A 24435-nucleotide genomic window follows, 5' to 3' on the forward strand; every position below is an offset into this window, starting at 1 on the left:
TCATAGAGTGGTTGGAGAAAATAGATGTACGTCTAAGAATAGAACATTAATGTGAATCTATGAATGGTGGGTAACGAGCCGAGGGTTGTCAAATAGAACGACCGTTCGAGTGACGTAAATATCCACTACACATATCTCCTTCTATACCAGCGAACAATACTCGTAATTCTTGATAAATCTCGTACAAATTAATACACATTCTGCTAAAGACATTACCCATTGAATCGTGCTATTACATTGGATTGCTGCCAGTAAATCTTACCAGACGGTATCATATTTTCGTTTCATTTACTCTATTGCTGGAATAACAAACGGATAATTAAGAATGAACCGAGCACTGGCCTGTACAAACATTGGGTAATTAAGCCACACTTGATTGGGATCTCAGAGTAAGAAACCCAGGGACGCGTGAAATTCTAAAATAAACCTCCTTGGACGTTCTTAACCTGTTGCTTAAATCAATATCTTTGCCATCAACAATCCACGAAATAAAAGTACGGAGGACTTCTCTTTGACACCGGCTTCCTTTATACGTTCAACATAGAACATTTTCGTTATTCGATCCAGGGTGCGGTCGTTCCCAGTTATCGCAAAAATATGTTTATCGCGAATTCCGCTATGTGCCGTTTATTATATCGAAATTCACAGAACGTTTCATCAATTTATTCTAGCGCTGTTTGTTATTTTCAGGGCTTTGTGTTTCGCTAGATTTGCCACCCGCTGGCAAGGTTTTAGTAGATATCACGAGCTATTGAAACCTTACCTGATTTAATAGGTGACTGCTCTGTAATTTTGGGAAATATCTAAATATAGATAGAACTTTCTAGGGCGTAAAAATATCGTATTCGCTATTTCCGTCCCATAAAAGGTTTGGTTTTATTGTTACACATATCTTTTGATAGTTGTTGGTTATTGTCATTAAATATTACTTTATCTGACAACGAAAATAGGCCGCGGAGACAATTTGAGGAAGAAATAAAAACAAGATGTAAAAGAAAATATCATTAACGGCAATATATTTTCTTTATAATGTTAAGCGCTCAGCGGAAGTTCCCACGCGTATATTTTCAAAAGTATTAAGAAAGGAACCATTCAGAAAAATGTACTTAAGGTGCTGATATAAATTACTCGAAATGCTCTCGCAAAAAGAAAAATAAATACGAAAAAAAAATTTTTTTACATTATTCTTACAAATGAGAATCAGTACAAACTAAAAGATTAATTAATAGTAGCACAAGTTCTTTAGAATTCATGAGGTTAAGTTGCGCCTCAGTTGCTAACGATCACAAGTTATCCCGTAAGAGCGCCTGTGTGGATATTCTCATTCAGCGCTCATTCAGTGTTGCTCTGAATTTTGTGGCAGGCGCTTGCGTACGCGGTAGTTTGTTTACCGTTATATTTATGTACGATGTCATGTTTTGAGATAACTTAAACCATATTAATGCTTTAATAAGAAAATTTTCAAGCGTTGTGGACGACAGTGCATTGTGAATAGTTTATATTAAGCCGTTTCGTGAATTTCTTTGAAGAATCTTTGCATCTTAAACTTGTTCTTCTGTTGTGAATTCTAGTGTTCTTAATCAAAAGTTACAAATGGAGAAACTTTGAACAATTTGAAAATGGATAAAAGTTTTAAGAGGTACGTTCTATTCATAAATTAGATTTTGTTATTTTTGAATTTTCGAGCAGCATTTGTATCGCCCTATTGAAATATTGGTGTTTCAAGTTTCACCGTATTTTAGATTCCCTATCTTGAATCAGATTATAATTCTTAACTCTCTAAATTGATAATATTGGCACTTTTAACTGTAATAATTGTTAAACAACTGATTTTAATACGTTTTAATTTTCGTTTTGTTTTTAACACTTCGTACAACACTTACACTCAGGTCGATGCTTAATATTTACATATCTATCAAACCGTATAACTATAACACTAGTATAGTGCTTTATTATGTAAATTTCCCGACACGTGTATCTTCTATCAGCTGTTGTTGCGTTAACAAATGTCAAGTAGCTACTCGTATTATTTATTCAAACCACTTAGACCGATTAGTCAGCCTCTTAAATATTAAATGTCTTAGGGTCCAGCACAAATAAAAGCGACACTCGTGCAAACTAAGCAAAACTACGAAATAATGTTTTATGCCCCTAGACTATATAAAATAGCAACACGTGAACTTGCAAGTTTGCTCTAACTTTTCTCACAGGCGCTTTAGTGATATTACACGAGTTTCTATTGTTATCGCGCCTATGTAAGGTATATAATAAGTTTGTACAAAGGCTCCTGTGACTCATAGATAACTCGAACAATTACGCTCGACGTCTCCCAGCAAACGATAAAGATAAAACTTTACTAGCAATAGCTTCCGCATCTTAGTAGTACTTATGTGTAATAACTGCACTAGGTGTTCTCAAGTGGACTTTTGAGCTTCCCTTGTTCAATAGAAATATGAGTAAACATTCACACATATGTACTATAGCACTATTATACCCGGTCATTTGAAAATACATGTTTACATGAAGTATATACGTAGGGGAATCAAATCACATCATTTATTTATCTAGGTCAAACACTGACACAAAGTTAGGTGGGTGGCATCGTTTGATAGACATGGTATTATTCAAGGTCAAGCCATTGATACCACGTTTATAAAAGGCACGCTTCTCTGTTTGCCTGAGGTAATATAAGCCGATGCTCTCAGCAGTTTATAAATTGAATCAGAATTACAGACTCGATTATTCCTGGAGGTATGAGAGTTCTGATAACTTCGCTTTGTGCTAAATTATATAGGTACTTAGCCTGTCACAATTAGGTTGAAGCTTAGGTTACTAACACGGCCTCAAACATATAGTATGTAGTTAGGAATTAGCTCACTGAAAGAGAAGGTTCTACATTACTATTTACGTCATATACAAAGTTAAAAATATCGCTGTCAAAACAAAGAAAACTTCTGTCTTCAGCTCCAAAACCTTTGTTATTTTGGCAAATAGCCAAAAAACAACACGACTTTTTCTACATGAAATAAAGCAAAAGTTTTTACAAGGCGGATAAACGGTATTTGACAAGGGCTAAGCCGCGTCTGGAAGCTAGATTAATTCTTAGATTATACAATATTTAGATAGATATAAAGAGCTTTTAGATTGTTCAAGAGACGGGAAAATAAAAAGGAATTAAACATGATCTTGTGTCTTGTACTAACAATAAATAAGATAGGAATGTGATCCACATTTTTTGTACTACAAAAATGTTAATTTGAGTTGACGTTTTCTTTTATTAATTGGTCTTCTGAAAGCTTAAGACGATTTTATAAATAAGACATGATTAGTAATGATTGTGGAATACCGTTGTTCTATTTAAAGTAGTGTTATAAAATTATTAATACAACTAATTAGAAACTAAAATGGTATAATGATGGAATTAGTTTAGTTGAAGAAGAATAACCGAGAGCGATTTAAATTATGCTCCGGGAAATTGCCGTGTAGAATGCTAAAACGTTCTTATTATATTAAAAAGGATAAAAATACTTCATCCGTACAAAATTACCATCTCTTTGTAAAAGGGTTAATTATTAAGAGAGCCGTAAGTATAATGGAATTGAGAACACAACGATATCAAAGTAAATGTTATTATATTTACTCTCTTTGTACAGTTTCACACAGCAATTATTGTGTAAACAGTTTTTCATGTAATTATTGGAAAATAATTAATTAACAAGTGAAAAGACTTTGTTATTTGTGTATAATATTAATTTGTAAACCAAAATATTATGAAATAAAAACTTTTGCGATACAGAGTAGGCATGTGGCAAGAATATCAATATCCCACAAAAATATTTTCATGTAAAATGTCGCCAAGACGAGATCATAATATATAGCTCGTACTGTCAAACAGTAATCAGATCTCATGAAGACCCAACTAAACTTACAAGCCCAGCCCTAAATCTATGTAATAATAATCCCTAATTTTACACTAAGCCGCGGCCAAATCAAAATTCATAAAACTCTTCCATTACTGAGTGACTGCCACAGCCGAAACTATTGAGCGTAGACGGTTAATATTTGGTATGAAAATTACTCATGAAGTGTAGAATAGCACTAAGAGAGGATTTTTGGAAATTTCCTCCTAAACAGCGTAAATTCTTGATATTATGTCGGCCGCACGTAAAGAGTTTACAAATTCTATACCTACTGTGTGACTTATTTAATCAATGTATGTATGTCGTCACGAATCATAGTAGGTACAAGACTGCCCGTAGTGCCCGTGGTGTTTCGCCGCACTATGCGTGGTGCATATGCATACGACAGCCACAAAACCGTAATTCTATGTCTAAATAGTATAGTACACAATGCCTTGTACAGTATTAGGTTATACACGCAATAATATCTGTTACTTAGATGGTTTCCTTATGACTAGCCAAGGATATTGTCTGTATCTGTAACTTCTTCGTATGTACATACACGTACAGATCATATCAACGATGTCTTGATAAAAAGATCAGGTGCGTAGTACTCGTAACAGGCGGTCCTGTATGACAAGATGCATGGATGTGATCGTTCACATCCATGCATCTACTACCCACGATTGCACGATACCGTGCAAAATAGCGTTCTTTGGTCTCTGCAAAGAAGAAGACGCTAGAAAGCTCTTCGGGAAAAAGGCATGATTTTACATACCTATAAAGGATACTTAGTAAATGTTTTTGTAAGCAAACAACAATATAGAGCTACGAACTACGAATAAAGTAAAACTATCATAACAAGTCTGATTACTGCTATCACCGAGCGAGGACATATGATAATACATCGTGTTTGTCTCCCGCGAGTATCACAGGCGTCACGTGACCGGCTTTATTTACCCCCGAAGGGATAAACAACATGCTCTCAAAAATATTTCTGCAATCAGCTTCATGAATTTTGAACTGAAACTTTTCTAGCCATGTTTTGGTTATTTACATACAGATATGTCGTGCTCTCAAGGGAGGTTCAGGCTAAATCATCGTTCTTTTTCGGATATACAATAATGTAGGTGCAAATAATATCGGACAACGAAAAAAAATTTCAAATTTTTAGAGCATTGGTCAGGATTATTTTACCTACAAAGGGGTAGGCATAGAATTAATGCCTATTAATCTAGACCCTGCCATAGAGATTTTCTTCAGAAGAATCAAGTAACACTGACACACATTTAGATGAATACAGGACTTCATTATAATCAAACTATGTGCCTGTCTTACTACCGATTTCTGAGTACATTTAGCGGTAGTTTAAAAATAGCGTTTTTTACATATAAAAAACGCTATTTTTAAACTACCGCTACAAAAAAAACTCATAACTTTTGACACTATTGAATAGATTGTTGTTTGTTTGTTTGTCGTACGGTTAGTGGTCAAACTAGTGTCAAAGTTGTTCGAGCCGCCCGAGAGGCCTTTGACGTGGTTTAACGACTGTGATCTTAGTAGAGAACAGCCAGGACCGGCTTTTAACGTGCCCTCCGAAGCACGGAGACGCCCAGTTCAAATACCACTATGCGGTCACCCATCTATGGAATGACCGCGCCGATAGTTGCTTCACCCACAGATCGTTTACCGACCGGTGAGCGCAACTGGCTATGGGCACCTCATTGAATAGATAAACTACCGCTAAATGTACCTCAGAAACCGGGGGTTAGTCATTGCTTCAAGAAAATCTTTTGCATTTTTTTCTTTTCAAACTTGTCCAAGCCTATAAAAGCCTTATTTATATCGTTCTACCCAGAAATCCTTAACAAACCTTCATCCTAATCCTGCCATTATTTCAAGAACTTACGCTAACAATTATTTCTGTTTGAGTGTCGCCGACCTTTTAGGGGTGGGATATTAAAAATGTACTGCTTAGGTTCATTGTTGGAGGCATCTGAAGGTGAATACGAATTACTTATTAGCGTGAAGGTACCAAGGGTTACGTGGGTGTTGATGTAACAAAGGCTTGAATGTTTTAACAGATTATATTTTTGAAATTAAAAACACTCGTAACTGCGGTCCTGTATGACAAGGTTATGCATGTGAATACATCTTGATACCTATATAGTATACTTTAGGCCGCCCGCGACTTCGTCCGCGTAGAAACCCTTCGTGTAAATCCCGATCCCTCTGGAACTCCGGGATAAAAAGTATTTTAGATTTTCAGCTACCTATATACCAAATTTCATCCTAATCGATTCAGTAGAATTTGCGTGAAAGAGTAACAAACATCCATACACACAAGCATTCTCTCAAACTTTCGCATTTATAATATTAGTAGGATTGGTAAGATATCACACAATGCCTTCTGTGGTTGTAAGAGATACACAAAATAATATCTGTTGGATGGAACCATTATGACTACCCACGTGTATTGTCTGTATCTGTTATTTCGACTTATGTTTAAGACAACTCCATAAAATTATTTTTATATCACACGAAACTTAAGATACACACAGATCATATTATCAACGATGTCTTGTAAGATAATCAGGTGCGTAGTACTCGTAACAGGCGGTCTTGTATGACAAGAAGCATGGATGTGAATGAGGCAAAAGAAGTTTGTAAGGATCGTAATAAGTGGCTTTCTTTAGTCTCTGCCAAATAGGAAGAAGGCATGATAATTATTTGTGTATGTATGATTAAAAACAAACAAAGAATTTCTCCAAACCGAAGTCCTAAACGCCTACAGCAATAGAATTTAATTTACGATATGTTTCATCTTATTCGATATTAATATATACTTTATTATTTTTGAATAGATTGTTGATATTAGGTCGGGGGAAATGTCTTTTCGCATTATAGTATGTATGAACTTGTAATAAAATCTCTTTGGCTTCAAGAATCACAAATGAGTACACGGTTCATTAGGTTTCTTTCAGTGAGCTCGTGAGGTACTCAAATATCGAGCTTTTTTTGTGTAGAGAAAAGATTTTATTACAAGTTCATACATACTAAAATGCGAAAAGACTTTTTCCCGATCTAATTTAATACTAGCTAATTTAAGCTTTATTTATATCATAGCAGTGATAGCCGAGTGGTATAAGTTGACACCTCCTACGCAAGTGGTCGCAGGTTCGAATCCCAGGCAACACACCAATGACTTTTCGAGGTTATGTGTGTATTAGAAATAATTATCACATGCTCCAACGGTGAAGGAAAACATCGTGAGGAAACCTTGCATGCCTAAAATTTGTTTAATACATTTATTGAGGGCATGCAAAGTCCCCAACCCGCACTTGGCCAGCGTGGTGGACTCAAGGCCTAAACCCTCCCTCATTACGGGAGGAGACCCTTGCCCAGCAGTGGGACAGTAATGGGTTAAATTTATTGTATAACAAATTACTAGTTTGTCCGTTGGGTTTAGCTAATTTGTACAGATTTTCATAATGTCTTTGTAAATTTGATATAAACGCAACCCTTCAATTTTAATACGACTTGTATAAATTAGTTAAGGGTCAGTGTCGGGTTTGGCTGATTCATACGTATATAATTAAAGCCTTTGGGTTCATTGATATAATGTACTTTTCAATTGTTGAAGTATTTTTTAAATACATACAGCTTTTGAAAAACCATTCAAGTATAATGCTTACCTTAATCATATAGACATACTCACACACAATTTTCTCTCTCTTTCATTGTTTTATACATTATGTATGTATATAAAAGGAATGAATTTTCCATTCAAAGTCACGGTGAAAATGTACTTAACATTTCATTAAATGTGTAGCTTGGGCAAGAATATACGAACATTGTCACGTATTTCGCGAGTTATTTATAGGTCCCTTATAATTGATGTGATAGTGTGCGAACCTAATAACGTTCACTGATCGTGTTAAGTTTATATTACGGAGGTAACAAGACAATAATATCACAATTTTCTTTTTTTTTTTTCGTTTTTTTTTTTTTTTTTTACTTACACACGGTCATTTGATTCCAAACTAAGCAGAGCTTGTACTATGGTAACCAAATAACTGATAAACATACTTATATATTTCTAAATACATACTTATATAGATTAAATTGACATCCAGGCTCAGAACAAATACTCGTGCTCATCACACAAAGATTTGTCCCGGATGGGATTCGAACCCACCACATCGGCGCTTCGGTTGTTGCGGCGAGGTGACCGCTTAAACCACTGCGCCAAACGTGCAGTTACATATATTGATTTTGAATATTTACGAATAAATACTACATAGCTGACAAAATGAGGCGCCCATAGCCAGTTGCGCTCACCGGTAAACGATCTGTGGGTTAAGCAACCCTTGGCGCGGTCATTCTATAGATGGGTGACCGCTTAGTGGTATTTGAACTGGGCGTCTCCGTGCTTAAGGAAGGTACGATAACAGTCGTTAAGCCATGTCAAAGGCCTTCGGGCGGCTTAAACAACTTTGACACTAGGTTGACCACTAACCATATGGTAAGAAGATAAGAAGAAGAAGCTGACAAGATGTATAGATGAGAATAAGGCAAGGGAAGTTTGTAAGGATCGTACCAAGCGACTTCCTTTGGTCTCTGCCTACCCCTATGGGTAAAAGGCGTGATATTAGGTATGTACATACAACATTATTTTTATAGGACTGTGATGGGACTGTCGCGTGTGTGTTTTTGCGAAAAACCTTAAAACTATTGGACCGATTTTCTTGTAATGTTCGCCTTTACATAGAATGATTTATGGCAAAAGTTTTAATGTAGTATATTGTCTATATTAGGTGAAAAATTACCGAAATTTACAGGTTCGAACAGATGCGGCGAGGGGACTTTATTTCTTGATACGTTGCGATGAAGAATTAATACATATAGACATATTTATTTTAATTAATACAACTAAAAATAAACTACACTAGCTGTATAGTAATTAGTGAACGATAATGAAAATCCGTAACTGAATACGAGGCAATTTATAAAGACCGTGAGTCAGTTCTCATATTGTTCATAGTTTTACAAGACTTCTTTTAATTATGGGCCAAGTCGAACGCGATTGAAATATGTAGGTCGTAGTAAAGAACTCGATACAGTCATGTTTCTATATAATATAGATATTTTGTGTATGTATTATGTATGTGACTGCCTCTGTGGCGCGGTCGGTATATATCCGATTGCTGACAACGAGCTCTCGGGTTCGATTCCCAGATCAGACAAAGTGCTATTGATCTCATTCTAATTTATGGATATGGAGGATCTCCCTTACTACATGAGACTCTCACTATTAACGGCGAAATTTGTTTGTATTTGACATACCTCTGTCTAAACCTTAGGGAATAATAAGCGTGTTATTATGTATCTATATAAGTATCAACTATTTATGTATGTTTTATGTGTTATTGTTGTTTTTTTTTATTGCAACGTTTAGTTGATTTGTATTGTATTCCTGTATTCAATTACTGACGCTATGTAAAAAAGTGCAATGGAGAATTACAATAGCGACTAATTTCGAGGTAAATATTTGTTGAAACACGAGAATCAATCATATAAAATATTTTTATGTAATCGACTTTTCGTAGAACGAATAACGCTAACAATTTCGCCGTACAGTTGTTTCGACCACTGTTCCGTTATTTTCTGTTGTTGCCTGTAGATACAAACAAATAAAGTATTATATCCTTTCCCGCAAAATAAATTATCACCCCGCTAAATTTAATCAAAATCAGTTGAGCCGTTTTCACACACAAGACCGACAAATATACACACTTCACATGTTTTTATATTTTTTTCTACTTTTGTCGATAGAGTTAAAAAGCTTGTTAATTTTTTTTCTGATGATTCATGATGACAACAAATTAAATACGAGCCAATAAATTTGACATGCGCCTTCCGCGGAATTTAATTATTTCTACACACACATAACTTCGAAAAGTCCTTGTTGTGTGCCTCGAGTTTGAACCCGCAACCACTTGCGTGGGAGGTACCAACTCATACCATTCGGCCATCACTGCTTTTCTTGATTTCTTCGAGTATATAAAAATATTTGCTATCCATCGTGCGGCATGTGTGCCTTTGAAGTGTTATTTACTTGTACCGTCTCTTTGTGTGAAATGTCCACGAGTGTAACCGCTTGTGTATTACAAAGGAGAAACGATCTAAGCGGCGTTTGGACATGTATTGGAAACTATTGTCTATCGCTTTAAAGTAGAATTAAAAAGAAACAATTCCACTACAAAAATATTGGTCGCAATGTTTTTGAAAGACTGTTGAAGTTTCTTTTTGTAAGCAAGTGGATGAAACGTTTTATTTACACTGTACTACAAATGATGGAAAAGGGTAGTTGACTACCAGTCAAATCAGCTACTCTTTATGAAATGTCAAAAATACATTTTAGTATAGAAATACTATGTAGTGACGTCACTTTGTACATTAATGAGCATGCGATATAGCCTAATGTACCTACCTATTTCTCAAAATATGAAACAAATAAAACTACTAGTTACTAAATAGAAGAATAACCCCCGGTTTCTGAGTACATTTAGCGGTAGTTTATCTATCCAATAGCGTTTTTTTATATGAGTTTAAACGGTATTTAATAAACTACCACTAAATGGCCCTCAGAAAGCGGGGGTAAGTAGTTTTATTGCATTTAAACTTCACTAGTTTTTCAAAGTAGTTGGAATTGAGACGTTTAAATACTGGGAGTTGTGTGAAGTGTTGGTAGTATGCCAAATTGCTGTTGGTCAAGACAAAGGCATTCACTTTGTACGACTTGATCTCTCTCAAAGAACATCGCTTTGGGACAAGCACTAAATTGGATAGAGATCTTAAATTAAACTTTATGGGTGGGAAGTCGTTTTCCATTACTGTTTTAGTTTAAGCAGTATTTAGTTGCAGTTTTATTGTTGAACTTAAACCCATTGCAAATAACTACAACCACCGGTTTCTGAGGTACATTTAGTGGTAGTTTATATTTTTAATAGCGTTTAAACTCATATAAAAAAACGCCATTGGATAGATAAACAACCGCTAAATGTACTCAGAAACTAAGTGTTAACTGAGTAAAATTTGTTATTCACACGTATGGAATCGCGAGCAGCAAATCTTTTCATTGATCATGAATTGATTGTAGATGAGAAATTTAGTCACTTCTTGCACCTGTATAAAAACTTTGCTGATGCACTTTGCTTTGCCGATTTTATGAAGTACAATTTACTAGGGTTAAGTATTTTTTTTACAGATTTAAGTGTTAACACTTTTTAATGCTTACCAGCTCAATCAGATCAGATTGCATCACTATGGTACCCAAAATGTTGAAATTAATATATAAATTCTGACTGATGAAAGATCAAAAGCGACTTTCAACGATATTTCAATTCAAGTATTTTGACTTAATGAAATAAATAACAAGTTCATCAGACGTTCATTCATTTTGAAGAGCGAGTCGCTTCAATTTGAGCTGTCAATATTGACACGTACGTCTTTTAAATGTCAATATTCATTAGTTCGTTCATTTAATTTTTGTTTTATTAACTGTATTTGACGGCACATTTCTTGAAGGTTTACAAAGTCCCCAGCCCGCACTTGGCCAGCGAGGTAAATCCAAGACCCTTCCCCAAAGGAGACTTTTGCCCAGCAGTTGGATAGTAACGGGTTAAAAACTCTAATTGAGTTGTTGAGGCGTTCATAGCTAGTTGTGTATTATCGGTAAGTGATCAAGTAGGTGGAAATGGGTTAAGCAACCTTAGCGCGGACATTTTATAGATGGGTGACCACAGAGTAGTATTTGAGCTGAGCGTTCCCATGTTTCGAGGGCACGTAAAAGACGGTACTATAAATTAAGAAAACAGTCGTTAAACCATGTCAAAGGCCTTCGAGCGACTTATGCAACTTTGACATTAGGTTGACCACTAACCATACTATGAATGGATGAATGAATGAATGATTGATTCTCGACTGTACAATTAGTTATTAATAGAAAACTGGGCACAAAGAGCTAATTTGATCATCAATTTAATTTAATATTGTATTACTATTACATTGTGTTATTTTGTTCGTCGGCAAGTATTTGATACTGTTCACTTTTCAATACTAATTATATTACTATCTATACTGAGAATTACATTTAAATTAACTGGTAATCATTTTCGATTTATACAAATTAATTTTGATTGTTGGCGATTACTTGGAAAATGTTTCTGTAATTTTCGACATTAATTAAACCGCTTTATCAAAAATTATAAGAATTTTGCTTTTTACATTCCTTTGCGAGTGAAAAGAAAGGTTTTGAATAGGTGTCAAATATGGAGAAAATGTAAATGATGTCAAATGGATATTCGATACTAACATTTCTAGAACTTTCTGCATGTTTGGCGAAGTAATATAAAAACCATAGCGCCCCGTGTGGTGAACTCAAATCCTATCCAGGACAAATATTTATGTGATGAGCACGAGCAAATAAATAAGTTTAATATAAATATGAATTTTTAAGGATGTTTATCAGTTATCTGGATACCATAGTACAAGCTCTGTTTAGTTTGGAAGCAGGTGACAGAGTGTGCGTAGTCCAGTAATATTTTATATTTTACTAGCTGACCCGCGCAACTTCGCTTGCGTCACATAAGAGAGAATGCGTCATAATTTTCCCAGTTTTTGTAACATTTCTCGTTGCTACTCCGCATCTATTAGTCATAGCGTAATGATGTATAGCCTATAGCCTTCCTCAATAAATAGGCTATCTAACACTGAAAGCATTTTTCAATTCGGATCAGTAGTACCTGAGATTAGCGCGTTCAAACAAACAAACAAACAATCAAACAAACAAACAAACTCTTCAGCTTTATAATATTAGTATAGATATACGTCTCCTAAACCAAATTAAGTGAAAAATTACTCGCTTCCAACAAAAACCATGAGAAAACAAAAAACTAGAGTATGATTTTTACATTTTCAATGCAAAGAAAAGCACACTTCAATCTTGCCGTAACCTTTCTGAATACATTCGACATTGTGTTCGTTGAGAAACATAACATATGCAGTTGTATGCTGCATGTATTTCACTACGAATATGAATTGTACCGCGCAAATATTTTTCAGACTCACCGTCTATGTTTTGCTAGTTTTGTTATATCTAGACGAAAATATTAGTTATGGTTATACCTAATATCACTTCTGCTTTACGTGAAGATGTGAAAAATACTATATACTGGCTTAGCCTTTTTGTTCCAAACTATGTTGGAGTCGGCTTCCAGTCTCACCGGATGCAGCTGAATACCATTGTTTTACATGGAGCGACTGCCTATCTGACCTCCACAACCCAGTCAGACTTCAAGCTTCTGACTACTGTTAACGACTGCCAAAGATCTTCGAAAATGACAGCCGGGACCCACAATTTAACGTGCCTTCCGAAACACGGAGGAACTCGATATGTATAAGATGGTCACCCATCCACAGAACGACCTCGGCAAGCGTAGCTTAACCTCAGAGATTGATCCGTGCGGCTGTTGTTAACTAAGCCACGAGCTCCTGTGAAAAATACTACTAGTAGAAATACTTCTATAGTTACGTTGTAATTGTTGCAAGACCGATGTATTAAGAGTGTAAACCTAGTTGCTCGCGGGCAAGCTAAGCTTCGAGCTACGACAAGAACATTCTAAGAGCAAAATGTTTTCAAAAAGCGCGGAGACTCACTTCGCTAATATAAAGAATCTTACAAATCTTATCTTACTTCTTACTCAGGTATCCTACTAATATTATAATGTGAATGCTTGTGAGGATGGATATATGTATGTATGTTTGCTAGTCTTTCACGAAAAACAAACTGGACGATTTTTTATTAAATTTGGTACACTGATAGCTTATAACCTGGATCAACACATAGAATACTTTATACACCGGAAAATATTTTCACACGGACGTCGTAACACGTCGAGAGCATTAACTAGTAAAACTATACGAAAACTAGCCGACCCGGCAAACGTTGCTTTGCCATATAACAAAAAAATTGTGTCATTTAGGTGTATGAAAAATAGATGTTGGCCGATTCTCAGACCTAGTCAATATGCTCACAAAATTTCATGAGAATCGGTCAAGCCGTTTCAGAGGAGTATGGCAACGAAAACTGTGACGCGAGAATTTTATATATTAGATATAAATATACATATATGTTATTATCGGTATTTATAGCTAAATGAAGTCAAACAAAACATCATACATCGTTCTATGTTCTACAAGTGAATGCATTAACAACACCTTTAGTGCGACGCAACCACTTACTGCGGGGCAATTAAACTTGCAATACGCTAATACTAACACAGCCCCTTAGCGTATTCAACTGCTAACTAAACCGAGATACAGGTAACTAAAGGTCACAGGTAACGGTGACTATACTATAGTTAGCATTATTGAAATCTAATCGATTGTCATGGCCTTTTCGCATGTCTATTGACAAATATTTAGTACCTTCACTGATTGAAACAGGTAGTATGTGTATTTACCTATATAAATAAAATTACTTGTCATGCCTGAATCATTGACTGACTGATGATCACCGTACAGCCTAAACTACAGGAGTTAGAAACATGAAATTTGGACAAGGAGTGCCTTTTATAATGTAAGTACTCCCTCAGTAATGTTTTTTTAATAATCCACCCCTAAGCGGGTAAAAAAGGGGATGAAGCATTGAATGGAACTTCGTCATTTTCGGATCGAAGCATGGAACTTCATATTCGTTTGAAATAAATAAACAGGTATATCAGCGTTTTTTGCAAAATAATCCCCTAAGGGATTAAAAAAGGGGGTGGGAGTCAACTTTTATTATTCCCAACTTCTTTAGTGGAGCCGCGCGGGTTCACTGGTCGAGGATGTAACCGACCATTCTGGGATATTTTAATCAGATTTGTTTAGTCATTTTGATTTTAAAGAAGGACAAATAAAAATCAATCTTTCACATTTATAATAGAACAGATTACGTGGGAATTACCTCTATCATCGATGCATATTTTATTACATCGGTTTGCTGACGTCAATATCCGATCGATTTCTACAACTTTCAGTGCCACATTTGAGTAGAAATCAATATTTATAGATACACCTATCTATACTAATATTATAAAGCTGAAGAGTTTGTTTGTTTGTTTGTTTGTTTGAACGCGCTAATCTCAGTAACTACTGGTCCGATTTGAAAAATTCTTTCAGTGTTAGATAGCCCATTTATCGAGGAAGGCTATAGGCTATCTATCATCACACTACGACCAATAGGAGCAGAGTAGCAGTGAAAACTGTTACAAAAATGGGAAAAATTATGATTCTCTTATGTGACGCAAGCGAAGTTGCGCGGGCCAGCTAGTAAGGTATAAACATGAATAACATATCGTCCTGTTTAAATTTAAAATTTATAAAATGAAATAATATTATTATCTTCACTTAAAAGTTAAAAAGTGACGACAATCCTTAAATGTGGCAACACCTGCCAAATCTTCGGCGTCCAAGGTTTGACGAGGGATAGTTTTGCGCTCCATTGAACGCAATATAATTTCAGCAGACGTGTCACATGAGCAAAGCAGCTGGTGGTCATCTGCCTTTATAAGAGCTATAGCCCTACAGGCTCCTTTATTTTTAAAAAAATATTATTAAAAACTAGCCCATAGATATATAGCCTTTTTCTCATTCCGTGGGATTTCCGGTAAAAAAGTTATCCTAAGTCGTTTCTCGGGTCTTAACCAATCTTTGTACAAAGTGTTTTTTCTAACTTGGTTCAGTGGTTTAAGCGAGAAGCGTAGCAAACGGACAGGCAGACAGGCAGACAGGCAGACAGACAGACGACAGACTTACCTTTGAATTTATAATATTAAAGTATGGAAGTATGTTTTAGTATGGAAATCAGCCACATCGATCAGTTAATGAGATATTTATATTCAAAACATCATTAGTCATGTGGTCAGGACATACAGGCAGTAGCTAATTGTTATTGATCCAATCAAAACTATAATAGAACTAATGACACCTTGTCTTATCTCCAATCTTGATATATTACATACAAACACAGGTTAATAATATCGCCAGACTATTTTAGAAATACAATAGTCTACAAGAACAGTTAATGTGATTACTGTATTGTTGTTTTCAATTTGGGAGTCATTTGTATGCATTTCTGTATGCAAATTACGTCCAAAAACGTCTTATACTTTCGGGTATAACAGGCGTGATTTAATATGTAAAATCATAATAGATTTTACTTTTATGTGGGCATTGGAAAGAAATAACTACGTTAAGGTATTGTGCTCATACTCATACCGACGCGACGTAGCACACTAATCAACTCGGAAAGAATCGTTACCGTGTCGCCGTTCGCCTCGCCAATAAGCAGGTGTCAACCAAAGTGGATCAGTAGCACGAGTTCTGTACCTCGATTCTCTACCATTATCGACTACCGACAACCGGCTAGCTATCGAAATTTTGACATTTAGAATGTACTACCAAAATATTTTCTACGACGCCCGTCAGAGGCGCTGATCAGATTTGCATACAAAATTTCTCGATGACAGGTCGTTTGTCGGTAGTCGATAGTAGTAGAAAATCGAGCTACTGTACAGTCGGTGTTATTATTTATCGAGTATCGAGAGTTTAACACATAAATGTACTGCAGAAATAGTCCGACAGCGCCTATCCGTTAGAGGCGTTAGTGAGATTTTCATACAACATTCTTCAATCAGCTGGTTTGTGTCGATAGTATCAGAGAATTGCGCAGCAGTAACTCAGTTACATCGACTAGGTTGTGGCAACGGCATACTTTAATTACATAATTTCAATATTACGCATGTGTGTATTGTTGAAACTGTGAGGTTTCCGAAAACGATGTCCAAGACAGAGCGAAGTGGAAGAGAAAGACCAGGAAGGCTGACTCCACTACCATATGGAATTCATAGCATGGGAGAGAGAGAGAGAGAGAGAGAGAGAGAGAGAGTATTGTGGCAACTGACTGGCTGATTCAAATTCAAATTCAAATTCAAAATATCCTTTATTTCGTAAACTTTTTACAAAGTATTTGAAATAGTCACGTATTTGTATTTCTTTTGTCCGTTTCGGAAAAGCTGGTTGCTCGTGAGAAGAAACGGCAAGAAACTCACGGCTTGCTCTTTTAAAATGTCAATTTGCTTGATACAAGATGATTTGATGATTTACTGTGTACACTCAAAAAAAAAAGCTGTAAATAAATCTAATTTAAAATTTAAGCTCATAAAAATAGTAATAATCTTCAAAAGGAAACTTATTGGTAGGACACAGTAAAACATTGTACATTAAAACATTAGTACATTATTTGAAACAGACTTGGTAGAAGCAGCACAGTCCCAAGCTTTATTATCGTCCAAATAATCTTTAACAGTATAATAGCCTTTTAAACATAAGTTGCGTTTAATAACTAATTTAAATTTATTAAAGCTTAAATTTTTGATTTCACTAGGGATTTTATTGTAGAATCGCACACATTGACCTCTGAAGGATTTGTTTATTTTTTGGAGCCTAGTGGCTGGAATAACAAGTTTATTTTTGTTTCGTGTATTAATGCTATGTATATCGCTCTTTTTCTTGAAATGTGTTATATTTTTGTGTACATAAATTAGGTTTTCATATATATATTGACCTGCCACCGTCAATATATTTATCTCCTTAAATTTTTCCCTTAGTGAATGTCTACTGCCTAAGTTATAAATTGCACGAATAGCCCTCTTCTGCAGCACAAAGATGGTTTGGATGTCGGCAGCATTACCCCAGAGCAAAATTCCATAAGACATGACACTATGGAAGTAACTGAAGTATACTAACCTAGCTGTTTCAATGTCAGTGAGTTGGCGAATTTTTCTGACCGCAAAGGCTGCAGAACTAAGTCTATTCGACAATTGTGATATATGTGGACCCCACTGTAACTTCGAATCTATTGTAATGCCTAGAAATTTGGCTGTGTCCACAAGGTCCAGCTCATCTTCCTTAATCTTTATCAAAGTTTTCACTGGTTTGACATTAGGTGTTACAAATTTTATGCATTTAGTTTTTTGCTCGTTTAATAGCAGATTGTTAACATCAAACCAATGTACCACTTTAGAGATAGCATTATTCACATCGTCAAGATTAGTTTGATGTCGTTTAAGTTTAAATAAAAGTGATGTATCATCAGCGAATAATACTATCTCGTGACTATTTTTAACAAGATGAGGTAGATCATTAATGTAGATTAAAAATAAAAAAGGGCCAAGTATTGAACCTTGTGGCACACCCATTTTAACCACCGACCCAGCAGATCGTACACCGTTTACGTCGACTTTCTGAATCCTATTATTCAAATAGGAGATAAGAAGATTCAGAGCCGCATTTTGTACACCGTAGTGATGTAGCTTCCTGATTAATGTTTCATGCGGGACGCAGTCAAACGCCTTGGATAAATCACAGAAGATGCCAAGAGCATCGTGTGAGTCCTCCCAGGCATCAAAAATATGGTTTACAAGCTCAACACCAGCATCGATAGTGGAGCGACCCCTTGTAAAACCAAATTGTTTGCTATGTAATAATTTATTTTTACTAAAAAAACTAAGTAACTGATCTAATATTAATTTTTCAAAAATTTTACTGAATGTTGGCAGTACAGAAATAGGTCTAAAGTTAGTGGGGTCAGATGTACTGCCTGATTTGAAGAGTGGTATTACTTTACTATCTTTCATTCGATCAGGAAACACACCACCACTTACACATTCGTTAAATATTACAGCTAATTGGGGTGCAACTAAGTCAATAATAGTTTTTGTAATAACTACTGAATTACCCCAAAGGTCTACAGTATTTTTCACATTTATAGTATTAAAAGCTTTTATAATGTCTACATGCGAGACATAGTCAAACCTAAAAATTGCATTACAGATATTAACATTTTCTTTCAGAATTGATTCAGCAACAGTAGGTGACGAGTTCAAAGATTCGGTAGTCGAGACTGGAATGTCAGTGAAAAACTTCTCAAAAGCTGTGGCCACATCGGAATCCGTTGAGATGGTGTTGCCACCAACATTCAAGCTAAACTCACGATCATGGCCCTTTACATTTCCAGTCTCACTATTTATTACTCTCCAAGTCATTTTAATTTTGTCATTACTATTTTTAATCTTTGAACTCAAGTAACGAGACTTAGCTAATTTACAGACCTGTCTAAATAATTTTGCGTAATTTTTTACATATTCTTGAAAATGTTCACTTCTATTGTGATTCCTTTCCTCATACAGCTCGAAAAGTTTTCTCCTACTCTTATATATGCCTATAGTAGCCCATTCACTAAAGGTAGCGCTATCTTGGACCGTAACCGTTCTGGAAGTAAACACCGAGTCAAATTCAGTGCAAAATGTATTAAAAAAGTTATTGTACATATCATTAGGATTACTGTGCTTTTTTATAAGTGGTAATGGATTGGACATTCATCCTCACAAACATTCGCATTTATAAATAGGATAATTAAGTCGTGTTCCGTTATTACAGGGCTTACAATATAAGCCCAGATTACTTTAAATAGTTAGCGTGTAAGCCCGTGAGCGAAAATATCGTCAACGGATAATGATATTGTCACTCGTCCGTCCCCTGCTGTAATTGCATTGTGAAAATGCCCGCTTTTAAGCCCAGTTTAATATAAGTCCGAAATGTCATGGCGTTTATATTTTAAGTAAAGTAAATTTAACATATCACTTTCCAACTGTTATTAGAGTTTTCTGTCCAAATTTGATGACACCCTAAACTAATATTATGCAGGTTGCTGACTTGGCATTTTCTATTAATATCCTTGAACACACAATAGCTTAGGAAAGTCACTAGTGATTAGGTTTTGAATGCTGAGTTTTATATGAAGTCGATATGCTGCATTACCTCAAGGTAGACTGAGAGAAAACGCCATAGGCATTACAGCGACCATTAGATCGTAATGGTTTATGCTTTCATTACTCGTATATGTCTGCCATTCTCGTCAAAAATATCAGCCTCCAGGAATAGCACTGATAAACCCTTACGTCCTAAAGACAAAATATTGATAGGATTTTACTTTGCAGATCTTTAACTAGAGGAATATAAGTACACAGAATATGAGATGACACTTACCACCTTATTAATAAATTAATAAACCTGAGTAAGTCAGACTAGTTAATCCATGTTTTGTCTCTTTCCAACAAGTTCAAAACTACCGTCAGTGAGGAAGACAAAACGGATTATCTGCTCACGCTTACGCCACGTTTATTAATAAGGCAATGTGCAGTGAATTAAATGAAAGCTTTGTCTAAATGTGCTAGCGATTTGTGAGCGTTGAAGCAGGTTACACACTGACGTTTGTATGTTATAGTACGACGACTCAGTAGAGAGCCTTGGTATGTACGATTTATCTAGATTATAATTAACCAGGTATCGCCCACGATTTCACTGGCGTGAAAAGGTTTCCCGTGGTAAAAACTATATTAAAAATAATCTTTATTAAAAATTATCTGTGTGCAAAATCTTATTAAAATTTGTCTAGCAGTTTTTTCGTGAAAGAGTAACAGACATATGTACATCCTTACAAATTTTCTCATTTACAATATTGGTAGGATTATTCAGTGTAGATCAAAAATAAAGGAGCTCTGTATCACATAAGCCATCATCAACAGCTCAAGCCTGCGGGTGACTGATGCACTAAATTCTAAATGCTGTATACCTCCACCAGCTACGAACCTAGCATACAATACTCTCTATTAAGTTGTCAGACTTCAGCAAATACCGGTGGAACTACAAACTACGTCCCGCTGGTAAATCCTTCATTGAATATTAAACGACTAGAGCGAGTTCGCAAACAAAACACAAGCCTTTAAACTTTAGCTTTGTATGATTAATATGATTTCCATATGACGAGGTAGATTGGCTGATGGATGGTTTGGAGTCGTTGTTTGTATGTTTGTAATCACTGCTATACAAGAAATACTTTATAAAGTGTACTGTATGACACCGTGACCCATGGTTTGTTGGACTAAAATACCTGCTACGGTCACCGAATACTTTTAACATTTAACCTAGATTTGCTAAATTTGAGTATAGTGCCAATTTAATACACGAATATTGGAGCAATCAAATGATTTAATATCTTTATATATATAATTCTTCTGTAAGTGTGTATGTCACTGAACTTCTCTTAAACGACTGGACCGATTTTGATGAATTTTTTTGTGTGTGTTCAAGGGGATCTGAGAATGTTTTAGATTATTAAGAAAAGTTTAATATTTTCAAATTAAAGGCGTGTAGACAGGACAATGTCTGTCGGGTCCGCTAGTGTATAAATAGAATTGGTGCGTTTAAAAGATGTCGCACTAATCTTGAAAGGTAGCTTGCCTTTTTTTGCATTGAAGCAATAAATGACTTATATCGTTCATCATTATCGTTAATTATTATCGTTCGTTTTAAGTAGTACCTTACGAGACTAGAAGAGATACTGTATTTTTAACGATGCAGCATTATAACTACTATATCATTGTTTCAAGTATTCAGTTTATAGTCAAATATTATAATTTGTTAGTAAATAACACTTACAAATGAACTACGGCCTGTTAAAAGAACCTTTTCTGAATTTTAACAAGGCATATCGTGAAAATAAATCACGTAGCTTACTTAGTTGAGACTCCCACTCATATTTAGTTTAAATTAAGATTTATTTTTAAAACGTGATCATCTAATACAAAAAAACTCGTAGTAAGACATTATTCGCATCACGCCTGCTTTACCCAAGGGTAGGCAGAAGCATGAAACTTTTCGTTTGCAATAAATGTTGGGTCAATGTAACATAGGACGACCCTAAACGTACACTAAACGTGATGTCCCAATTGGTCAAATGGGAAATAGATACCTATTTATCATATTAGTTCCCACAGACCAACTGAATAAACGACTTTGTGGAGCTTCGATTAAGCTTATGATTTATAAATATTGAGTGATTAAGATTATGAATAATTAAAATAACAAAACCATATATTAGGCACATTGTTGAACACAAGGCTATTTATTACTCTTTATCTTCTAAAATAAATTCGGAAAACCAATAGAATAATGACTATACATCAATATCACAGAGAAAAAAACATGGACGCCTGTAATAAATTAATACTTTAGCTTAAACGAGTGGTTTTATTAACAGCTAGCTTACTTACTTACTACCTTCATTAGAATGCTAAAATAGACGGTGCAAACTCCGAGGTGTCGGGCTCAAGCCAAACCTCTGACATTTAAAAATATTCTACCTCAGTAATGACTTCAGAGAAAAAGCCTTAGGTTATTCAAGCCTCTGGGAAATTGACAAATCGATGGTATTATACTTGCAAATGCGAAAATAACTCTTTTACGATTTTACAACGATGGATAAATGTATAGTATTGACATCGATTTTATCATTAACATTTCATAGAAAAGTTCTCGCGAATAAAAATCAATTAAAAGATAGGTACCTAATAAAAAACAATGCGGTCGTCATTTTATATGTTTGTTATCATTTTACAAGTAAATTAGATAATAAAGTTACCATAATTATTATACCTATTACGATTTAGGTGAAATTTTATAGTTTGTTAGCTCATATCACGTAAACGGCATACCCCCAAGTAGAGTCTCGGCAAACTAAATACTTAGATACGTACCAAGCTGACTTACTTTTCCAATAACATTACGGGTCGGAATATAAAAATATGGATTTCTAGCGAACTGTATTTTCTTGTCAAAGGTTTGCTTCAGTTCCATTAAAATTGTGAATGTAAGTTTAATTTACCTTTGAAGAAAAGTTATTTTAATATATCTTTGAATATTACTAGAAAGCTTACTTTTGAAATGCAATTTATATTTTTTTATATTCGAGTTACGCTTAGGGCATTTTTTTCTTAGGGTATATTAATTGCATATTTATATAAGTCGGTTATGAAGTGAAAGAATAAAATGTGTGCCTTTTGTCAAAATATGTTAAAATATACCATGTGTAGCTCGATTCTCTACTACTGTCGACAACCGACCTGTCATTGAGAAATTTTGTATGAAAATCTGATCAGCGCCTCTGACGGGTGTCGTATGAAATATTTTGGCTGTACATTCTAAATGTCAAAATTTCGATAGGTAGCTCGTTGCCGGTAGTCGATAGTGGTAGAGAATTGAGCTAGTGTTGTCTTTTGTAATCGTGTGGTTAGTGGTCAACCTAGTGTCAAAGTGGTCAAACCGTCTGTAAGACCTTTAACATGGCTGTAACGACTGTTATTATCAGAAACAGTAGCATGATTCTGTACAGTCGGTACCATCGAGTATCAAGAGCTTGACATTTAAAATGTACTGCCAAAATAGTTTTTACGACGCCTACGAAATATCTCGATAGGTAGCCGGTTGTCGGTAGTCGATAGTGATAGAGAATCGAGCTACCGATACCGACCCATAATGATAATATTATAAATGTCAGAGTTTGTATGTTTGTAACTTCTAAAACGAAACAAAGACTCAGAAACGGCCTTACATATTTTATGAGACAAGCAATTTAAGACCCTAACTCATGGGTAATGGTACTAATACTCTTTATCAAAGTGCGGTCCTGCGGTCCTGCTATATTATATATGATTATGTAAAGCAAATGATAAATTCCGTAATAGCTCTATTAGTGGCAGCGGTCGTGGTAGTTACATATAATATAATAACACATCTGCTACATAATATTGAACGAGCGTGACGTGGACTCGAATGACAACAAACAATATTTACATAAATTAGTACATGTTTACTTATCACAACCAATTGAGCGATATAAAGGCTCGCGTAGACGCTCGTAGAGCTTGCTACGAGAGCTTCTACGAATATGTATAGTGAAAGATTTCTAAATACATTATCCATATCTATACTGATACTAGAAAGTGTATTACACTATAAGTGAGTTTGTTTAACCTGCTTTGATTTTAAAATGGCTGTGCGGATTTTATTAAAATTTGGCAAAACTAAAGATTGCATTCAGAGAAACTTGCTTATTTTTAGCAAAGAGAGGGGACAGGTTTGAGCTAAACTTACATATATTATTATCCATTGCGCTCGGCTCTGCTCACTTGATACCTTTTGATAGTAAATCAGATGATAGTTTATCACTCCACCAAAGTTTATCCAAAACAGTTCAATATTTTAGGCTTAAAAGCGTAAAATACAATTGTACTCTAGAGAACGTAGAAGTGATTTAATGGCGCGACACTAACTTTGTTTGCTACGTCCACTTATTTTCACGTTTCGTGTTAAAATGGATCACCTTTAGAATGATATATCATGTTGTTTGTTCACCTCTCACATATAAATCTTTATGGAGTAGTTCCTTCTAAACTATTATTCTTATCAAAGTTTGAGCAAATGTAATAAATGCTATTGTAAAATGCAATTTTGTTAGACACGAGTTAGAGAATATTTTTATCATCAATCCATAGAATCTGGGGGCACGGAAGTGCCCCCGCAAGTCGAG

General features: G+C 35.2%; 1 protein-coding gene across 1 annotated transcript in view; it reads left to right on the plus strand.

Annotated features, from left to right (window-relative positions):
* The first annotated feature begins 1364 nt into the window (after positions 1-1364).
* Positions 1365-24435, plus strand: part of LOC142977742 (uncharacterized) — a 74601-nt gene continuing 51530 nt past the window's right edge. The window contains exon 1 of the mRNA XM_076121824.1: positions 1365-1639. Within this exon, the coding sequence (XP_075977939.1) occupies positions 1620-1639 (20 nt within the window). The 5' untranslated portion in view covers positions 1365-1619. The remainder of the gene's footprint in view (positions 1640-24435) is intronic.

The sequence above is a fragment of the Anticarsia gemmatalis genome, chromosome 13 (assembly GCF_050436995.1).
Source record: "Anticarsia gemmatalis isolate Benzon Research Colony breed Stoneville strain chromosome 13, ilAntGemm2 primary, whole genome shotgun sequence".
NCBI classification, from domain to species: domain Eukaryota; kingdom Metazoa; phylum Arthropoda; class Insecta; order Lepidoptera; family Erebidae; genus Anticarsia; species Anticarsia gemmatalis.